Here is a 22,107-nt window from a genome sequence, read left to right as displayed (position 1 = left end):
TCACGTGAAGCTTCATATAATGCAATTATTTCAGAATGGTTAGTGGAAATTGCTACTAAAGTATGTTTAGTTGACTTCCATGAGATAGCAGTTCCACCGAATAAAAATACAAATTCAGTTTGTGATCTAGCATTATGGGGATCAGAAAGATAGCCGGCATCAGTATAGACAGTCAAAGTCATATCTTGACTCTTCTTATAGAATAAACCAAGATCTTTGGTACCTTGTAAATACCTGAAGATATTCCTCACTCCAGCCCAATGGCGTTTTGTTCGAGCTGCACTATGTCTAGCCAGTGCGAAGGCAATATCTGGTCTAGTACAATTAGCAAGGTACATTAGTGCTCCTATCGCACTAAGGTAAGGAAACTCAGTCCTAATACATCTTCGTTATCATCCCTAGGCCTAAAAGGATCCTTTTCCATATCAAGAGATCTAACGACCATGGGTGTTTTGGACGGATATGATTTATCCATATTGAATTTTTCCAAAACTTTCTGAACATATACAGGTTGATAAACGAGTATTCCTGAGGGAAGATGCTCAAGTTGTAAACCTAAACAGAATTTGGTTTTTCCCAAATCCTTCATCTCAAACTACGTCATTAAATGATTGCGTGCTACAGATATATCTGTCGCGTTACCAATGATGTTGAGGTCATCAACATAAACTGAGATGATGCAAAATCCTTTTGAGGATTTCTTTATGAAAACGCATGTGCAATCATCATTATTTGAGTATCCTTTCTGAAGAAGGAACTCACTAAGCCGGTTATACCACATTTTACCCGACTGCTTTAAGCCATAGAGTGACTTTTGTAATTTTACACAATACATGTTGTGATTTGTGTTTGGATTAGGGATTTTAAGTCCATCAAGGACTTTCATATAAATATCCGTATCGAGTGACCCATATAGATATGCGGTCACTACATCCATTAACTGCATTGATAAATTCATTTGTACTGCCAATGATATTAAGTAGCGAAACGTAATTCCACTCATTACAGGAGAATATGTATCGTCGTAGTCGATACCGGGTCTCTGCGTAAACCCTTGTGCTACTAGACTCGCTTTATATCTCACCACCTTATTATTTTCGTTCCTTTTTCGAACGAAAACCCATTTAGCTCCCACAGGGAAGACTTTTTGAGAAGTAGGTATTATTTTAGAGAATACCTATCTTTTATTAAGCGAGCACAGTTCTGCCTCAATTGCCTCCTTCCATTTAGGCCAATCCGAGCGCTTCAGACACTCTTTCATAGATTTGGCTCTGGATCCAGTTGAAGGGTTTTAGCAATTTTAGAGGAGAAATATGTGTCGACAAGTGTAGTCTTTCTATTGTACGATTCTCCCGAATCGATATAGTTTATGGAAATTTCATTGATTTCTTCAGGCACCGTGTGATTTTCCACAACAACGACGCCTGGTTGTTTCGATGTCCCAGCATTAGAATTCGTGTGCACATTTATGCTAGATTCTTGATGTTGAACATCATCTTGGTGTCTATCAACTTCAGGTTGATTTGCATTTACCGTCATAGATTTCCTTTATTTCCGCGGTGGCTTTGGAGAATCCTTTTCCCTTGAGACCAGATTTCTCCCCCTTTTATTTGCAATTGGGAGTTGAGTAGTTTTATTTGGTACCTCTACTCGTTCTGTTGCATTGACTGCAGGAATATATGATTTAGTGACACCTTTGTGATCATTAAATGCGTCTGGCAAGTTATTTGCAAAGTGTTGCAAATCTATTATTCTCTGAACTTTAGATTCAGATTCTTTAGTACGTGGATATAAGGATTGGATGCCTGTTACATTCCAATCTATTTCCTGGCATTCTTTGTGGTTTGTTTCTCACCCTAATGCCGGGAAATGATCCTCGTCAAAAATTGAATCAGCGTACCGGGCTGTAAGCAGGTCCCTGTTAGGGGTTCTAAATATTTTATAATTGACGGAGATTTATTTCCCACATAGATTCCAATTTTTCTATGGGGGCCCATGGAGGTACGCTGCGGTGGTGTTATCGGTACGTATCCAGCGCAACCGAATTTTCGCAGGTGGGAAATACTTGGCTGGTTGTCTCGTACTATTTGAAATTGGGAAGTTTCATGATATGCAGCTGGTCTGATTTGCATCAGATCTGCGGCGTGTAAAACCCCATGTCCCCAACAAGAGGTTGGTAAATTGCAATTTGAAGGAGATATGCCCTAGAGGTAATAATAAAGTGGTTATTATTTATATCTTTATGTTTATGATAAATGTTTATATATCATGCTAGAATTGTATTAACCGAAACATTAGTACATGTGTGATATGTAGACAAACAAGAAGTCCCTAGTATGCCTCTTAAACTAGCTTGTTGATTAATAGATGATTAGTTTCATAATCATGAACATTGGATGTTATTAATAACAAGGTTATGTCATTGTGTGAATGATATAATGGACACACCCAATTAAGCGTAGCATAAGATCTCGTCATTAAGTTATTTGCTATAAGCTTTTGATACATAGTTACCTAGTCCTTATGACCATGAGATCATGTAAATCACTTATACCGGAAAGGTACTTTGATTACACCAAACACCACTGCGTAAATGGGTGGCTATAAAGGTGGGATTAAGTATCCGGAAAGTATGAGTTGAGGCATATGGATCAACAGTGGGATTTGTCCATCCCGATGACGGATAGATATACTCTGGGCCCTCTCGGTGGAATGTCGTCTAATGTCTTGCAAGCATATGAATGAGTTCATAAGAGACCACATACCACGGTACGAGTAAAGAGTACTTGTCAGGAGACGAGGTTGAACAAGGTATAGAGTGATACCGAAGATCAAACCTCGGACAAGTAAAATATCGCGAGACAAAGGGAATTGGTAATTTATGTGAATGGTTCATTCGATCACTAAAGTCATCGTTGAATATGTGGGAGCCATTATGGATCTCCAGATCCCGCTATTGGTTATTGGTCGGAGTAAGTACTCAACCATGTCCGCATAGTTCTCGAACCGTAGGGTGACACACTTAAAGTTGGATGTTGAAATGGTAGTTCTTGAATATGGAATGGAGTTGGAATATTTGTTCGAGTCCCGGATGAGATCCGGACATCACGAGGAGTTCCGGAATGGTCGGAGAATAAGATTCATATATAGGATGTCATTTTATGTGAATAAAATGTCGCGGAAGGTTCTATGGAAGGTTCTAGAAGGTTCTAGAAAAGTCCGGAAGAAACCACCAAGGAAGGTGGAGTCCACAAGGGACTCCACCTCCATGGCCGGCCAGCCCTAGTGGGGGTGGAGTCCCAAGTGGACTCCACCATAGGGGGCCGGCCACCCCCACATGGGAGGTGGGAATCCCACCTTTGGGTGGGAGTCCTAGTTGGGCTAGGTTTGCCCCTCCTATGGAAGGTTTTGGTTTCGGGTCTTATTCGAAGACTTGGACACCAACACTTGGGATCCACCTATATAATGAGGGGCCAAGGAGGGGGCCGGCCACCCCAAGACCATAGCTTGGCCGCCCCCTTGAGTGGCCGGCCACCCCTCCCAAACCCTAGCTTTGCTCCTCCACTTCATATTTCCCGCGTAGCTTAGCGAAGCTCCGCCGGACTTCTACACCGCCACCGACACCACGCCGTCGTGCCGTCGGATTCAAGAGGAGCTACTACTTCCGCTGCCCGCTGGAACGGGGAGGTGGACGTCGTCTTCATCAACAACCGAACGTGTGACCGAGTACGGAGGTGCTGCCCGTTCGTGGCGCCGGAACCGATCGTGATCAAGATCTTCTACGCGCTTTTGCAAGCGGCAAGTGATCGTCTACCGCAGCAACAAGAGCCTCATCTTGTAGGCTTTGGAATCTCTTCAAGGGTGAGACTCGATACCCCCTCGTTGCTACCGTCTTCTAGATTGCATCTTGGCTTGGATTGCGTGTTCGCGGTAGGAAAATTTTTGTTTTCTATGCAACGTTATCCTACAAAGTGGTATCGCAGCCGTGTCTATGCATAGATGGTTGCACGAGTAGAACACAATGGTTTGTGGGCGTTGATGCTCTTGTTATCTTTAGTTTGAGTACTTTGCATCTTTATGGCATAGTGGGATGAAGCGGCTCGGACTAACTTTACATGACCGCGTTCATGAGACTTGTTCCTCGTTCGACATGCAACTTGTATTGCATAAGAGGCTTTGCGGGTGTCTGTCTCTCCTACTATAGTAAAGATTCAATTTACTCTTCTATTGAAAACATTAGTATCAACGTTGTGGTTCATGTTCGTAGGTAGATTAGATCTCTCTCGAAAACCCTAAACCACGTAAAATATGCAAACCAAATTAGAGACGTCTAACTTGTTTTTGCAGGGTTTGGTGATGTGATATGGCCATAATGTGATGATGAATATGTATGAGATGATCATTATTGTATTGTAGCAACCGGCAGGAGCCTTATGGTTGTCTTTAAATTTCATGTTGAGTAGTATTTCAAAGTAGTTGTAATAGTTGCTACATGGACGACAATCATGAAGACGGCGCCATTGACCTTGACGCTACGCCGACGATGATGGAGATCATGCCCGAAGATGATGGAGATCATATCCGTTCTTTGGAGATGAAGATCAAAGGCGCAAGAACAAAAGGGCCATATCATATCACATATGAACTGCATGTGATGTTAATCCTTTTATGCATCTTATTTTGCTTAGATCGCGACGGTAGCATTATAAGATGATCCCTCACTAAAATCTCAAGATAATAAAGTGTTCATCCTTAGTAGCACCGTTATCAAGTCTTATCGTTTCGAAGCATCTCGTGATGATCGGATGTGATAGATTCGATAAGTACATACAACGGGTGCAAGACAGTTTTGCACATGCGGATACTAAGGTGGCCTTGACGAGCCTAGCATGTACAGACATGGTCTCGGAACACGTGATACCGAAAGGTAGAGCATGAATCATATGGTTGATATGATGAACACTTTGAGTGTTCGCCATTGAAATCACACCTTTTCTCGTGATGATCGGGTTTAGGTGCGGTGGATTTGGTTCGTGTGATCACTAAGACAATGCGAGGGATATTGTTTTGAGTGGGAGTTCACTTAGGTTTTTAATTATGTTGAATTAAAATTTGAACTCAATATGTCATAAACTTAGTCTAAACTATTGCAAATATATGTTGTAGAGATGGCGTCCCCAATCAATTTTAATCAGTTCCTAGAGAAAGAGAAACTTAAGAGCAACGGTAGCAACTTCACCGATCGGTTCCGTCATGTGAGGATCTTCCTCTCTCGGCGGAAATCTGCAATTTGTGCTTGATGCACCGCTAGGTGACCCTCCCGCAGAAGATGAATCCGATGAAGTAAAAGCTGTTTACGCGACTCGGAAAACTCGGTACTCTCAAGTTCGGTGTGCCATCTGTGCGATGCTGGAATCCGATCTTCAAAAACGTTTTGAGCACCATGATCCTCACGAGTTGATGAATGAGCTGAAAGCTATATTCGAGACTCATGCGGCGATGGAATGCTATGAAGCATCGAAACATTTCTTCACTGTATGATGGAAGAAGGCAGCTCCGTTAGTGAGCACATGCTCGCCATGACCGGGCATGCGAAGAAACTCGATGACTTGGGAATAGTGATTCCTAACAGATCGGGGATTAATCGTGTCCTTCAATCACCGCCACCAAGTTACAAGAACTTTGTGATGAACTACAATATGCGAGAACATGAACAAGGAGTTACCCGAACTCTTTGTCATGCTAAAAGCTGCTGAGATTGAGATCAAGAAAGAGCACCAAGTGTTGATGGTCAACAAGACCACCAGTTTCAAGAAACAGTGGCAAGTCTAAGGGAAAATTCAAGAAGGGTGGCAAGAAAGCTGCCACGCCTCCTATGAAACCTAAGAACGGCCCTAAGCCCGATGCCGAGTGCTATTATCGCAAGGAGAAGGGACACCGGGAAGCGTAATTGCTCCAAGTATTTGGCAGATCCGAAGAGCGGCCTTGTCAAGAAGAAGAAAGAAGGTATATCGATATACATGTTATAGATGTTTATCTCACTAGTTCTCGTTCTAGTACTGGGTATTTGATACTGGTTCGGTTGCTCATATTTGTAACTCGAAACAGGAACTAAAGAATAAACGACAATTTGAAAGATGAAGTGACGATGCGCGTTGGAAATGGATCCAAGGTCAATGTGATCGCAATGCAGCACACTTCCTCTACATCTACCTTCGGGATTAGTTTTAAGCCTAAATAATTGCTATTATGTACTGCGTTGAGCATGAACATTATATCTGGATCTTGTTTAATGCAAGACGGTTATTCATTCAAGTACGAGAATAATGGTTGTTCTATTTTTATGAATAATATCTTTTATGGTCGAGCACCACAAAAGAATGGCTTATTTCGTTAGATCTCGATAGTAGTGATACGCACATACATAACAGTGATGCTAAGCGAATTAAACATAATGATCATTCTACTTATATGTGGCATCGTCTTGGTCATATTGGAGTGAAACGCATGAAGAAACTCCATCTTGATGGATTACTTGAATCACTTGACTTTGAGTCACTTGATAGATGCGAAGCATGTCTAATGGGAAAAATGACAAAGACTCCATTTTCTGGTTTGATGGAGCGAGCCATCGACTTATTAGAAATCATACATACCGATGTATGTGGACCAATGAGCGTAGCATCGTATGCGGTGGTTATCGTTATGTTCTAACCTTCACAGATGATCTGAGTAGATATAGGTATATCTATTTCATGAAACATAAATCCGAAACTTTAGAAGTTTAAGGAATTTCAAAGTGAAGTAGAAAATCAACGTAACAAGAAGATCAAATTTCTACGATCTGATCGTGGAGGTGAATATCTGAGTTATGAGTTTGGCATGCATTTAAAGAAATGCGGAATACTTTCACAATTGACACCGCCGGGAACACCTCAACGAAACGGTGTGTCCGAACGTCGTAATCGAACTCTCGTAGATATGGGTCGTAGGATGATGTCTCTTCCTGGTTTGCCGTTATCATTTTGGAGTTATGCATTAGAGACAGCCGCATTCACTTTAAATAGAGCACCATCAAAATCCGTAGAAACGACACCGTATGAATTATGGTTTAATAAGAAACCTAAGCTGTCGTTCCTGAAAGTTTGGGGTTGCGAAGCCTATGTAAAGAAGTTACAACCGGACAAGCTAGAACCCAAAGCGGAGAAATGCGTCTTCATAGGATACCCTAAGGAAACTATAGGGTACACTTTCTATCACAGATCCGAAGGCAAAATCTTTGTTGCTAAGAACGGAACCTTTCTTGAGAAAGAATTTCTCACTAAAGAAGTGACTGGAAGAAAAGTAGAACTCGATGAGATTGATGAATCTATACTCGTTGATCGCAGTAGCGCATGATCACGGAAGTTGTACATGCATCGCCTACATCGGCAACAGAGGAAGCTAATGATAATGATCATGAAACTTCGAACGAGGAAACTACCGAACCTCGCAGAGCGACCAGCGCACGTGCCACTCCTGATGCCTATGCTCCTTGTCTAAATGTCATGATTGTGGATAACAATGATGAGGACCTGCGACGTATGAAGAAGCGATGATGAGCCCAGATTCCAACAAATGGCAAGAAGCCATGAAATCCGAAATGGGATCCATGTATGATAACAAAGTATGGACTTTGGTAGACTTACGATAGCCGTAAGGCTGTCGAGAATAAATGGATCTTCAAGAGAAAAACAGATGTCGATGGTAATATTCGTCTATAAAGCTCGACTTGTCGCAAAGGGTTTCCGACAAATTCAAGGAGTTGACTACGATGAGACTTTCTCACCCGTAGCGAAGCTAAAATCTGTGAGGATTTTGTTAGCAATAGCTGCATTTTTCGATTATGAGATTTGGCGATGGATGTCAAAACGGCGTTCCTTATTGTTGACATTGAGGAAGAGTTGTATATGGTACAACCCAAAGGTTTTGTCGATCCTAAAAATGCTGAAAAAGTATGCAAACATCAGCGTTCAATCTATGGACTGAAGCAAGCAAAAAGAAGTTGTAACCGACGCTTTGATAAGGTGATCAAAGACTTCGGGTTTATACAAGTGTCATGGAGAGGCTGTATTTACAAGAAAGTGAGTGGGAGCTCCGTAGCATTCCCGATATTATATGTAGATGACATATTATTGATCGGGAATGATATAGAACTATTAAGCGTTGTTAAAGGTTATTTGAATAATAGTTTTTCAATGAAAGACCTTGGTGAAGCATCATATATATTAGGCATCAAGATTTATAGAGATAGATCAAGACGCCTAATAGGGCTATCACAGTAGTACATATCTGGACAAGATTCTAAAGAAGTTTAGAATGGACGAAAGTAAGAAAGGGTTCTTACCTATGTTACTGTGCAAGGTATTGAGTAAAACTCAAGGACCGGCTACGGCAGAAGAAAGAGAAAGGATGTGTAACATCCCCTATGCCTCGGCAGTAGGATCTATCATGTATGCCATGCTATGTACTAGACCGGATATAGCACATGTCGTTAGTTTGACTAGCAGATATCAAAGTGATCCGGGAATGGAACATCGGACAATGGTCAAGAATATCCTCGAAGTACTTGAAAAGAACTAAGGATATGTTTCTTTGTTATGGAGGTGACCAAGAGCTCGTTGTAAACGGTTACACCGATGCAAGTTGGAACACCGATCCCGATGACTCTAAGTCACAATCTGGGTACGTGTTTATATTGAATGGTGCTGCGATGGTCGGGCAAGCTCGAAGCGGTGCACGGTGGCGAAGTCTTCAACAGAATCGAGTACATAGCGGCTTCGGAGGCTTCATCGGAAGCGGTATGGATGAAGAGGTTCATTGTAGAGCTCGGTGTGGTTCCTAGTGCATTGGACCCATTAATCATTTCTTTGTGATAACATGGGTGCCATCGCCAATGCACAAGAGCCAAGGTCACACAAGAGGCTGAAGCATATCAAGCTGCGTTATCACTCGATTCGCGAGTACATCGAAGATGGAGAAGTAAAGATTTGCAAAGTACACACCGATCCGAATGTAGCAGATCCGTTGACTAAAGCTCTCCCTAGGGCAAAGCATGACCAACACCGAATGCCATGGGTGTTAGGTATATTACAATGTAATCTAGATTATTGACTCTAGTGCAAGTGGGACCTGAAGGAGATATGCCCTAGAGGTAATAATAAAGTGGTTATTATTTATATCTTTATGTTTATGATAAATGTTTATATATCATGCTAGAATTGTATTAACCGAAACATTAGTACATGTGTGATATGTAGACAAACAAGAAGTCCCTAGTATGCCTCTTAAACTAGCTTGTTGATTAATAGATGATTAGTTTCATAATCATGAACATTGGATGTTATTAATAACAAGGTTATGTCATTGTGTGAATGATATAATGGACACACCCAATTAAGCGTAGCATAAGATCTCGTCATTAAGTTATTTGCTATAAGCTTTTGATACATAGTTACCTAGTCCTTATGACCATGAGATCATGTAAATCACTTATACCGGAAAGGTACTTTGATTACACCAAACACCACTGCGTAAATGGGTGGCTATAAAGGTGGGATTAAGTATCAGGAAAGTATGAGTTGAGGCATATGGATCAACGGTGGGATTTGTCCATCCCGATGACGGATAGATATACTCTGGGCCCTCTCGGTGGAATGTCGTCTAATGTCTTGCAAGCATATGAATGAGTTCATAAGAGACCACATACCACGGTACGAGTAAAGAGTACTTGTCAGGAGACGAGGTTGAACAAGGTATAGAGTGATACCGAAGATCAAACCTCGGACAAGTAAAATATCGCGAGACAAAGGGAATTGGTAATTTATGTGAATGGTTCATTCGATCACTAAAGTCATCGTTGAATATGTGGGAGCCATTATGGATCTCCAGATCCCGCTATTGGTTATTGGTCGGAGTAAGTACTCAACCATGTCCGCATAGTTCTCGAACCGTAGGGTGACACACTTAAAGTTGGATGTTGAAATGGTAGTTCTTGAATATGGAATGGAGTTGGAATATTTGTTCGGAGTCCCGGATGAGATCCCGGACATCACGAGGAGTTCGAATGGTCGGAGAATAAGATTCATATATAGGATGTCATTTTATGTGAATAAAATGTCGCGGAAGGTTCTATGGAAGGTTCTAGAAGGTTCTAGAAAAGTCCGGAAGAAACCACCAAGGAAGGTGGAGTCCACAAGGGACTCCACCTCCATGGCCGGCCAGCCCTAGTGGGGGTGGAGTCCCAAGTGGACTCCACCATAGGGGGCCGGCCACCCCCCACATGGGAGGTGGGAATCCCACCTTTGGGTGGGAGTCCTAGTTGGGCTAGGTTTGCCCCCTCCTATGGAAGGTTTTGGTTTCGGGTCTTATTCGAAGACTTGGACACCAACACTTGGGATCCACCTATATAATGAGGGGCCAAGGGAGGGGGCCGGCCACCCCAAGACCATAGCTTGGCCGCCCCCCCTTGAGTGGCCGGCCACCCCCTCCCAAACCCTAGCTTTGCTCCTCCACTTCATATTTCCCGCGTAGCTTAGCGAAGCTCCGCCGGACTTCTACACCGCCACCGACACCACGCCGTCGTGCTGTCGGATTCAAGAGGAGCTACTACTTTCGCTGCCCGCTGGAACGGGGAGGTGGACGTCGTCTTCATCAACAACCGAACGTGTGACCGAGTATGGAGGTGCTGCCCGTTCGTGGCGCCGGAACCGATCGTGATCAAGATCTTCTACGCGCTTTTGCAAGCGGCAAGTGATCGTCTACCGCAGCAACAAGAGCCTCATCTTGTAGGCTTTGGAATCTCTTCAAGGGTGAGACTCGATACCCCCTCGTTGCTACCGTCTTCTAGATTGCATCTTGGCTTGGATTGCGTGTTCGCGGTAGGAAAATTTTTGTTTTCTATGCAACGTTATCCTACACAATTCTGCAATAATGGTCTAGCAATTAATTTTACTCTTTTGATTAAAGATTCAGCCAATCCATTTTGAGTATGAACATAAGGTACATAATGTTCTAGATGAATGCCTAAGGCCATACAATAATCATAGAATGCGCGTGAATTGAATTCAGCCGCATTGTCTATTCTTATTGTTTTAATCCTGTGTTCAGGATGATTTGCTCTTAATTTGATAATTTGAGCTATTAATTTGGCAAAGGCATGGTTACGTGTTGATAATAAACACACATGTGACCATCTAGTAGATGCATCAATTAACACCATAAAGTACCTAAATGGTCCAGATAAAGGTTGTATTGGACCACATATATCTCCTTGAATTCTTTCAAGAAAATTAACTGACTTATTTTTAACTTTGAGGTAGGATGGTCTAATAATTAATTTCCCGGTAGCACATGTGGTGCATACAAAATCTGATGACTTGGGAAATCTTTTCATTGGTAAATTATGACCAATAGAATTGCTTATAATTTTTCTCATCATACCTATTCCAGGATGACCAAGGCGATCATGCCAAGTCTTGAATTTATCAAGATTTTGAAAAATTATTTTGTACGCAACATAAGGTATGGGTTTGATGTATGTAAAGTATAATCCGGATGAAAATGAAGGGAATTTTTCAAGAGTTTGTTCCTCATATCCGTCGCTTTTTGTTAAAAGCAAATATTCTTTCTTATCCATCTTAACAGTTTTAAGATGGAAATCATTTGATCGGATATCTTTGAAACTTATAAGGGTACGTGTTGATTCAGGGTACAAGAGTGCATTCTGAATTACAATAGTAGTACCCATAGGGAGTGTGAATGTGGCTCTTCCTGAACCAATTATTGCTTTGTTACTCCCGGTTATAGTCATAACATCTTCCTTTCTCTTAGTAAGAGTTTGGAAGTATTTTGTTTCCCTTAAAATTGTGTTAGTGGTAGCACTATCCACTAAACATAATTCTTCTTCCATCGGATTTTTCCCGTAAGATTTCTTTCTCTGTTCTTTCTCCTGTAGCCTATCGATGGGGACAAAGCAGAGTGCTGATGACGTGAAGAGATACAAAGACAAAGAGAGAACGAATGGATGCTTTTATTGATAGGGACCTGGGGTATTTATAGTGCCCCAACAGTTGTGAATACAAGTCGGTTCCTTTACATGCGTCTGTTCAGAAGGGACGCAACTTTTCACAATGCACAGTGATTGGACAAAACTCTAACTGGTAGGTAGTTATGCTAGGGAAAATCCTAACTGCTATATTAGCCTAGATCTGACACTAAGATCTAACTGCTAATATTTCCTAACACTTGCATTATGACGACCAAGTTCTTTTTACAAGGATGGATCTTTCTCTATCAAAAACTGAGAAGATAAGTGGCTTAGTAATGTCAATCTTTGCGAACAATATCCTGATATTACGTGTCATAGATTGGATACTTTAGTAAATGTGATGCAAACTTCACTTCCGACTACGATGTTTAGACTAAGAAGGGCAATGGGTAAGGTATAGACAGGGTAGAGTAATATTATATTCATACCCATATAGTCAATTGGCACAATCTTCTACCCATACCCGTATCCACAGGTATAAAACTTCCCAACGGTTACCCGGTGGGTTAATTAAATAGTATACAAATTGTTCACAATTTTACATTTATCGATAGCAAATTTTATAAAAAATGAACCGTCTCAACTCAATAGCATATAGTTGAGTACATAACAATTATTAAAATATAGAAATCACAATCTCATATTCTAACTTATAAGTCAGCAAGATTAGAAGTGTCATGAAAAATCGATAATAGATGGGTAGGGTAGGGGTATACCTGCAGGTACAAGGTTGTATCCGCGCCCTACCCATAACTGATCAGGTGGTAGGGTGAGAGTACTACCTGCGGGTATAAAAGTGTACTTATACCCTACCCATGCGGGCACGGTACCCATATCAAATGTACGTGGAAAACGTTGGGACGTAGGCACTGCTCTACTTTTTTCGATATAAGGAATATATTAATATCAGGAAGATACAAAATACACCCAGCCTCTGCAATAATTTAATACCTTAATAGTAGTACGGATACACATAACCAAAAAAGAGAAAAAGAAACCAAGAAATAAAAGTCTTGCTATAGTATTCCGGTCCTAACAACAATAATATGTCCACCAACAAGACAACACCTGAATTCCAGGCTCTCCAAAAGCGACGCCTTCAAGAAGGAAACAGTGCACAAGCGTTATCATCGCCCGGTCAAAGATCTTAGGTTTTCATCCTAAGATAGTCCCCCTCTCAAAATAAGGCCTTCAACAAGGCCATTGCCATGCACAACCAATTAAGGCCAGAGCTTAGATTTTCACCATGAAAGGTCAGACTCTGAAGTTCACCTATGTTATCGCCTCCACATTCATATTGTTGTTGCGAAGCCCGGAACACCAAGCAAGCCCCTCAACAGCGCAGAGACTTGAACCTCCATTGCTAGTCCTCCAATCGGGTCTTCATGATATTCTTCGCATCTTACTTCACCATGGACCAAAAATTCAGCTAATGGCAGCTCCCTCCAGAACTAAACGGTCGGAATAAAAGCATGTGTGTGCATGACCGAATACCACCCGATCCAGCAAACTCCACGCTAGAGGTGCATTGTTACATTCGCCGGTGGAGCCTTTCAGAACTCAACACTCCAACCAGATCAAGAAGGACATGCCTCAGGCGCACATGTCTTCATATTCGCACAAGAGAAACCCTAGGGCCGCCACCTATATTCAGGTCAGGCCCCAACGCCGTCGACCATCCCATGTGGAAAGGGAAGCGCAACGATTTCCAGCCATGAGGTCGACAGGAACACCGACGCGCCATTGTGGCCCTCTAGGCCCCGACGGGACCAGATCAGGTCCAGCACCGCGCCACTGTTGCCCACCAGCCGTCGTAGCAGATAACACAATTCAAACTTAGGTAGAAAATGTGGGGATTCACACTTCTAGGCTGGACTTATGGCGACAAAAGGCTTTTTTATATGAGTCTTTTTGGGTAGATAAGTGGCTTGGTCATGCCAACCATCATGAACAATATCCTGTAATATACAATATTGTGTATCAAAACTTGAATAATTTAGCAAAGTTGATGGGAACTTCACCTCCCTCGTCTAGGGCATAAGCGAAATTCTAGGCAGTGCAACCAAGAAATTTTCTTTCTCAATAAAAAAATTTATACCATACTTCACGAACGAGCTAGATGGACATTATTCTGAAGGTAATTATTAAAAATATATGCATTTTCCTTATCTAGATTAATGTGTAATCACATATAACAACCCATATACATTTGTTGGTATAAATTATTTTGGCCTAGGCTGCCTAGGATGCTTAAGCATCGCCTAGACACTAGGCGAAGGCCAACCGCCTCGTTTACGCCAGCCTAGGATGCTTAAGCATCGCCTAGACACTAGGCGAAGGCCAACCGCCTCGTTTACGCCTAGCGCTTTTTCCAACCCGGGCATTATTACAAAGAACAATAGTTTGCCATGCTAATTGTGCCAAACCGTCTAGTTGCTTTATGGTAGGGCCAGTTTGTGATTTTAAGATGGCATTGTTGTTTAGTGCAACTCAATATGGTGCTGGAGATACGTTTCACCTCATGGAAACATCAAACATATATAGCTACGGTATTCTTATACTTGAGATGGTTACTAGAAAAAGGATCGAGCTTTCGTAATTTCGTGGAGATGTCCTTAGAAAGCAGAGTGTTGGACATTGTCGATGCGGAGTTGGTAAAAGAGCTTGAAAATGGTCCGGCGACAGCAGATGATCCAACAAACCAAAGAAAGATCAACTCCATGATTTCTCTACTTAAGCTTGGGGTGTTATGCTCGGAGGATATGCCATTCAGTATAATCTCAACCAAAGACATCATCAAGGAGCTTCATGCAGTAACATGTTAAAGCAGAACAGCATGATGACTAAAGTTGAAAATACCATCCCAACCGTTACAGAAAAAAAAATACAGTATATAGTAATTTGCAGCAAGTATATAGTAATTTGCAGCAAGAGATTGTGACATGTTGTGTATTTATAGAATGTTGAAAATCAACACAACAAAGCCGCCCAAAATTAGCATAGATTTGCAGACTTCAATAGGTTGTATGTATTACCTTGATTCAAACTGTATTTTTGTAAAATAAGCCGAGATATGCAACTTTGCTATCTTTGAAATTTAACTTCTAGGTTCTTTGGTTGATCTATGAGTGACTTGTAAATCGAAACAAAAATTAGTTGTGACTTGCACACCAAAACGCATTCCTAAAGTTATCTGTTTGCGAAGACTTGAAAGGAAGAGACCACAGCGCAGGACTTAGAAGGAAGCTGAGAGGATCGTGGAGTGAGCTTAAGATTTTTGTACTCTGCAGAGCCAAGAAAGGTGATCCCTGAACACTGCTTCCACAAGTGTGTGCATCAACAATATGACTCCCTTTCTTCAGCTCATTTATCGAACAACATTATATTGGTGCAAGCATTGCATAACATCTATGAGAATGATGAGATGCAGACTTAGGACAGAATGGTAGCAAAACAACCTCAGCCATAAAGAGAGCGCAGGTATAGATTTATGTTTCAACAGAGACAAAGACAGAGATGTTGAATTTCTATATCTACAAGGAACTGATAGACAAATCCTTTATAATTAGTAGTGTTATTTATATATAATATCTACAAAAAGCCCAGGAGGTGCTCAGAAACTAGTAGGCATTTTTACCCTTGAAACAAATCCTTGATACATAGGAATGGAAATCATAGTTAGACATGTCAATATTCCAACAATTAGGCATGTCTGAAACTCGGTCTCCATATGACACATTAAGGTTTCAGCACACCAAAAATGTCTGAAACTCAATTACACAATTTTAACCTTTGAAACTAATGACACTGCATTATCTAGTTTAGCATCCCTATTAGCTGCATGCCTAAACAATGCATTAGCAATTGTACTCTAAATCGAATGGTTGGGCTTCCCACATGCATCTTGACTATGCAATTAGCAATTTAGCACCATTGGTGATACTACAAAAACAAACACCATGCTTTCACAGATCAGCACAAGATCATCTGCCCAATCACCTAATGCTGCTCTTGTTGTAGGAGATTTTTGTGCACCTTCCTGCATGAATTTGTATTCCTCTGAGGCTCTTTATACCTGCACAGCAAAAAGGGCTTCAGAAACCTGAAGTATAAATTATTTGGAAACATCAAAAAAGCTCATTCGATGTTACGAGTAGAAAAATAGGAAAAAAAACAATAAATGCTAAATCATAAGGGAAACATGAAACAAGAGAGTGAGACGAGTACTATTACTCATCCCAAACTTATCTTCATAGTTTCTTCTGAAAAACTTTAAAATTGAAGATGGAACTTGAAATATACTAGAACCCTAGGACCAGGACGAAAATTGATTACATCAACAATATCAAAATGGAGGGTAATCATGACTGTACCACACTGGGTGAATCATAGTCTCCGTGCCTCAATTGAGTGATAAGACTTCCATGCCTTATGGATATGTGTTTTTGATAATCTCCTGAACATTTAAAATAAAGAGTAACTACCAGAGAATAAGTAGCTCCAGACATCCAGGAATATGGAATGTAGATGACATACCTGAGTGGTACCCATCAGTGCTAATATGATAGAATGGAATGCAAAGAACCTAGAGCCACAGAAATGAAAAAAAAATAGCAAAAATGAAACAGTAGGTTGAGACTTGTAATATTCCTTCTCCATCCATGTAGAGCCTTAACGTGTACTATAAAAAAGAGAATAAACAAATAAATAGCTGCTCTCAGTAACAACTTTTCATAAAATTGTGGCTCTAGTTACCCTTCCATGTTGACTATTTCAAAGCATGTAAGTTCCACTCAGATATTTGGCAAGTTGTTTCTAATTCTAATGTACAGAACTGCAAGGATACATATCGTACATACCGAAAAATATCATCAGCACAACACAGAGTCTCACAGACTACCAACGACAAAACAAAACTGTGATAACCTTCCATCCAAGTTCCTTGAATTTTCCAAGTATTTACTGTTAGCTTATAGCTATGAAAGGAATGAGAACATGAATATTGCACACCATACGAGATCACGAAATTTCAGTGTCCGGAACCACCGCCAAGTCAGTGCTAGTAGTTTTTCCCGCAAACTGCCGAAGGATAAATGGTTCGGACTCTACACTCTACTGTAACAGGGTGAGTAAGATCTCGCAGATGTCTTACTGATGCTCTAGAAATAATTTACCGACAGGCTAGGGACAGGTTTCCAAACTTACAACATGAGATGAGAACCATAGATCTATATATCCCAGAACAAGCGAAGGTCCTACAGCAAGAGCAAACGGATCCAAACACCTTCAGTTCAGAGCCGGCCGCTGGGTGTCCGGAGGAGACGGCCGAAGAAGACGGGCCGTCAAATCGGCGGCGCGCTGCAGCAGGCGCCGATGAGCAAGCCTGCCTGCCTGCCGTGCGTATGAAAGATGGGCGCCGCCACCTGATTTTCAGCTCGGGGCATGGTTTTGAAGTAGGTGACAGCAAGCGGCTGCGGCAGAGCCACGCTGCTCGCTGTCGCCCTCTTCAAAAGCATGGCCCTCGCTGTATTGCCCTGGTGATGCTGGGGAGAGGCTCCAATGGAGCTCACATCTTTGCTGGAACAAGGTGAAAGGATAATGGCGGCGGCAGCCGGCAGGCGGAAGATAAATAGGGATGAGGCAGAGGTGGTACGGGAACGGGAGCGATTAGGGCTAGGAGTTGGGCCCAGGCCGCGTTTATGGGCTGTTAGAGCAGTGCACGATTGTCATCAGAATGGGCCGTACGAGAGAAGCAGCGGCTACAGGGATGACTGAACCTGACTACCTGAGGTTCTGCTAAAAAAAAAAAGACTGAATCTGAGGTATGGACAGGGATTACTGAACCTGAGGTTCTCGAAGCCATGGCGGTGAGATAAGGTCTAAATCTCTCAAAGATCAGGGTAGCCAGCGACTATCTGGCCGTTATCACCATGAAGGAGCAAAACCTCGGCGGCTACAGTCGATCATCCAACAAAGAGCCGCATGATCTAGCTCGTTTGGTATGGGGCTTGCAGATTGGCCGATATACTTGGTGATCCGTCTGATGGCATTTGTATTCCCCGATTTTTGACATTTGAATAAAGATGCTGAATGATTTTAAAAAAATGTAAATAATCATGCAGGCTGCAGCATAGCCTTAATATTTTTAAGAATAAGTGCTTGCTTAGGTTTATTTTTCAATATCAGTTGGCTTACAGAGGGCACCGATACTATTTTGCAACCACAGAAATACAAGTAGAAATCTAGAGAAGACATCATCTCATTCTCAGACGGTTCTCATCTTCTCTTATGATTTCATAAGACACCCGTTGGAGATCTTGGTCTTGAAGGAGACCTCCCTCTTCCTGGCTTCCTGCTGACCTTGGACAAGTTGCTGCAGCTGCAGTTAATTATCTGCTTCTTCCAGCACTTTCCTCTTATTCTACTGTCGGGCTCCGGTAGATCCTCCACCACGCCTTGAAGCACCCAACTATCCGACTGACATATTTCTTGATATGGACTTTTGACAGAACTAATGCCTCATCTCAACCCTCGGGCAAAATAATTTCCGAATCTAGCCCCGGGGCTTAAAAAAAGGGATGGAGCCAAAGTTTTCAGGTTGGCGCCAAGAAAAAGCAGCCCTGAAGCAGGTTGGCACCAAGCCACACGCGCCGAAGTGAGGTCGGCACCAAGTGCAATGGCACCAAACTCCCAAGATTGCTTCGGAGCTGCTTTTCCTTGGCGCCAACATGCACAACTTTGGCTCCATACAAGTTGGCGCCGAATGCAGGTGTCAGCATTTTTCATCCATGATCTGATCGTTCAGTGGAAACATATGATTAATGACGAGGGCATACCTGATTGGAGGCAGTTGGGCCATGAGGCTGGACATATCGCACTCTGGATGTCACTCCTGATCATTGTCATCGCATCTCAGAGTGGAGCAGAGATCATCCATGATCCTACCCTGCCGCACTAGAGAAGGTAGTGAAGTTTGCTTCTAATACTCCGCATACAACCAGTCAAGTAGAATAAGATGGAGTACATTCTCAGTCTGTTGGAGCACAAGTACAAACGGACCAAGGAGAACAAGCTGCAATATAAGTACCAGTACAAAAAGTAGCATTTATCAACTAGACAATTTGTTGACATTCCAGTTAATTACTAGTATATCACCCTTTTTCGCCTTCCCTTTGCACGTATATCTGCTTGCCCCCTCACCTGTATACAAGCAACTGTAGTCTGTAGAGTACTATCTTTCATCTGCTCCAGTAATTCATGAAAATTCTTGTCTCCAACAAGAAATAAACATTTACGGTCATGCTCCCTGAGACGGATAATATCTCAGGATGACAAACTGTTCACACATCTGCCTGATGCAAATTTATACTTCCTATACGAAACTCAAATATCCATAGCTGACATAACACCAAAATGATATATCCATGACAAACGGACCACGATTAGGATCAAATTAACACTTCCACAACAATCTCTCACACATTTATAATTTATCACAGGCATGGAGCAAGCAGTGAGCTCAGCAGATTTTACGACTAACTTATGGAGAGTAAGATAAGTCTTACCATGAAAGAATCATGGCAACTGCAGCTACTAAAACAAGAAAACCTAGGCTACATGATTTTGGTTCTACCATCAAGAACCCAGCTAGTTGGTTAGATCAATGAAGCAGCACGCCACAGCCCTCAATGATGCCTAATTCTGGATATTCAGTTGAAGCCACTTAGAAGAAGATGTCAGAACGGCCGGCTTCACTTTTTGTGCACCCTGCAGTCTGGAGAGTTTAGCGGCAAGGGTGACAACGGATGCCTTGATGCATCCACGCTGTTGAAATCAATAGCCAGGCTGACTGGGCTGGTGTCCTTCAGACTTGATGATTTGCGCTTCTGCTGCAAGCAAAGCAACACGTTATTGCATCGCATCAACCATCTAATCAGTATAGTGAGAAAATAGGGTAATCCTAGTTCCTACCAACAAAATTTCTACCCCACGTGTATTGAAAATCAGTAAACACTTGATTTATGACAGGCATTTTACCTTGGTCGAATTACTGGCAGAGTGCTTTCTTTCAGATCGATTCAGTAAACTAAGCAGCCTTTTGTTTGCTTCATCAAGGGTTCTGTTCTCCTCGAATAGCAACTTAACCTTGAAGGAAAAAATGCAAGAAACTTGTAACCATCAGAACCACATTAGTGTTGCACAATATGATATACACTGAGAATACGATAAGTTGCAGCTACAAAACATAGCTGCAAGGACAAGAGTGCTTCAGTATGCAATACCTCCTCCTCTGCTTTGTTTAAATTAGTCTTGAGTATTTCCCTGTCCCTCTGCAGAACTTGCACTTCATTCTTTAATGCAGTAAGCTGGACATGGAGAATAACACAGATAAGATGAATACTGAAGTTTAAACAGCATCACATACATAGGTGGACAGCCACTGCGTCAGTAATTTCAAACACTCACCACACGAGCCTATATCTAGGAGCTAGGTAAGTACACGAGGGGTAAAAGGGCTTCTTGCAAACAGAATCTTATATCAATGTTGATCCACAATCACATATGCCAGACTGTCATTTGATTGATATCAAAGTTAGCGTCAACAGACTTTCAAATTTCATTTTGGATGCTAAGAAGAATTAATGCAACTATTGTACACTGTACAGAAATAGGGATAGGAAATGTACAACTTTCTTTGCTCCCCTGCTGCAACTTGCTACCATGAAATGTTCATGCCAAATGTTATGTATAAACGTCAAGATAGCACCGGTACATGTGTGGTTTTTAAACAATTATTTTGTGAAAAGCAAAGCTCAGTTCCCCCTAATAGTTAGATGTAGGTCCAATATCAAATCATCTGATGGAGCTGTATAGATCCCAGAACAAAAAAAAAACATGCAACATAATCAGCCAAACTGAATATGCAAGAACTGTGGATGATAGAATTCTCCAGCAGCCATGTATGTGCAACTAATTATCATCACACTGAGAAGAACCCACAAGCATGGACTCCAAAATTGGGATCGAGATCAAATGTAAACTATCCCACTGGGGGGCGAATCACTGGTTACTAGTCTAATAAGACTGGAACAGAAATTCTCGAGAAACTGAAACCGAGAGTGGCGGGCGCGGGGTACGGACATCGTTGGCGTCCTTGAGGCGCGCCCGGAGGTCGTCGTTCTCCCTGGCGAGGTCGTCGCAGGACTCCATGGCGCGCTCGAGGTCGCGCTCGTAGAGGGTGACCTCCTTGTCGAGCTTGGCGGCCTGCGCGGCGACCTGGGCGCGCGCGGCGGCCATGGCCTCCTTCTCCTCGACGCAGCGGCGGATCCCCTCGGCGTTCATGGCGGACTCCTTCTGCGCAATCACGTGGAGGAAACAGGTCGGTGAGACGAGATGAGATGAGAGGAGGAGGTGACGGAATGGACGGGGAGGGGGAGAGGGGACGGACCTTGAGGAGGTCGATGCGGCGGGCGGCGGCGTGGAGGGCCTCCTCGAGGGAGAAGACCTGGTCCTGGAGGCGGCGGCGGAGGTCCTCGGAGGCGAGGAGCTGGAGGCGGAGGGAGCGGTCCGGGACGGGAAGGCCGAGGGAGGCCCTGATGGAGTCGCGCACGTACTCGTCGGCGCCGCCCGGGAGCGCGGGCCTCGAGTGGGGGCCGTCCTTGTCTTCGTCCGGCGCCATGGATCCCGTCGCTGTCGCCGACGATGAGGAGGACGGCGACGAGGCGGCGGCGGTGATGAGGGAGGGGTTTGATTTTGAAATCGCTGCTGGTGTCTGGCGTCTCTGGCTCTCTGCTTATCGAAACGTGAGGAAGGGGAAGAAGAAGAGAGATCCGTTGGCACTTGTTAGCGGGCCGTTTTAGGCGCTGTCCGTATGGGGCTTCTACTCTCTTCTCTTGCTGCTTGCTGGCCCATCCCAGCCAGTTATAGTAATTTGTTTCTTTTCTTTTTCTTTGTTATTACTACTAGCAAGTAGCAACTACCCCTCCGTGCACAAATATAAGATGTTTTAGAAATTTCAA

General features: G+C 42.7%; 1 protein-coding gene and 1 long non-coding RNA gene across 3 annotated transcripts; both read right to left on the bottom strand.

Annotated features, from left to right (window-relative positions):
• Positions 1 to 15,698: 15,698 nt before the first annotated feature.
• On the bottom strand, positions 15,699 to 17,659 carry LOC127308808 (uncharacterized). Its single transcript, XR_007856809.2, has 2 exons — positions 16,462 to 17,659; positions 15,699 to 16,163 (listed from the first exon to the last, which is right to left on the bottom strand). It is a non-coding gene; the product is annotated as an uncharacterized lncRNA (long non-coding RNA).
• A 1,843-nt stretch (positions 17,660 to 19,502) lies between these two features.
• On the bottom strand, positions 19,503 to 21,887 carry LOC127308809 (uncharacterized). 2 transcript variants are annotated; one of them, XM_051339710.1, is made up of 5 exons: positions 21,537 to 21,887; positions 21,230 to 21,442; positions 20,371 to 20,454; positions 20,126 to 20,233; positions 19,503 to 19,974 (listed from the first exon to the last, which is right to left on the bottom strand). In XM_051339710.1, the coding sequence occupies exons 1-5, from the start codon at positions 21,765 to 21,767 to the stop codon at positions 19,840 to 19,842; spliced, it is 771 nt and encodes a 256-aa protein (XP_051195670.1). In that variant the 5' UTR covers positions 21,768 to 21,887; the 3' UTR covers positions 19,503 to 19,839. The 2 variants fall into 2 exon arrangements, with proteins under 2 accessions (XP_051195670.1, XP_051195669.1); XM_051339709.1 differs by having other exon boundaries at positions 19,503 to 19,977; positions 21,537 to 21,886.
• Between the last annotated feature and the right edge of the window lie 220 nt (positions 21,888 to 22,107).

This window comes from Lolium perenne, chromosome 6 (assembly GCF_019359855.2).
Source record: "Lolium perenne isolate Kyuss_39 chromosome 6, Kyuss_2.0, whole genome shotgun sequence".
Classification (NCBI taxonomy): Eukaryota; Viridiplantae; Streptophyta; class Magnoliopsida; order Poales; family Poaceae; genus Lolium; species Lolium perenne.
Note: the sequence above shows the minus strand (reverse complement) of the source record. Positions and strands in the feature narration are given on the sequence as shown.

What these genes read in the sequence shown, in the direction of transcription:
- LOC127308809 (XM_051339709.1), bottom strand. Translation starts at nt 21,767, where the DNA reads ATGGCGCCGGACGAAGACAAGGACGGCCCCCACTCGAGGCCCGCGCTC. An exon ending in TAAACAAAGCAGAGGAGGAG is followed by an intron (nt 20,234 to 20,370) that starts GTATTGCATACT and finishes TTTTCCTTCAAG; the next exon opens with GTTAAGTTGCTATTCGAGGA. An exon ending in CTGCCAGTAATTCGACCAAG is followed by an intron (nt 19,978 to 20,125) that starts GTAAAATGCCTG and finishes CTTTGCTTGCAG; the next exon opens with CAGAAGCGCAAATCATCAAG.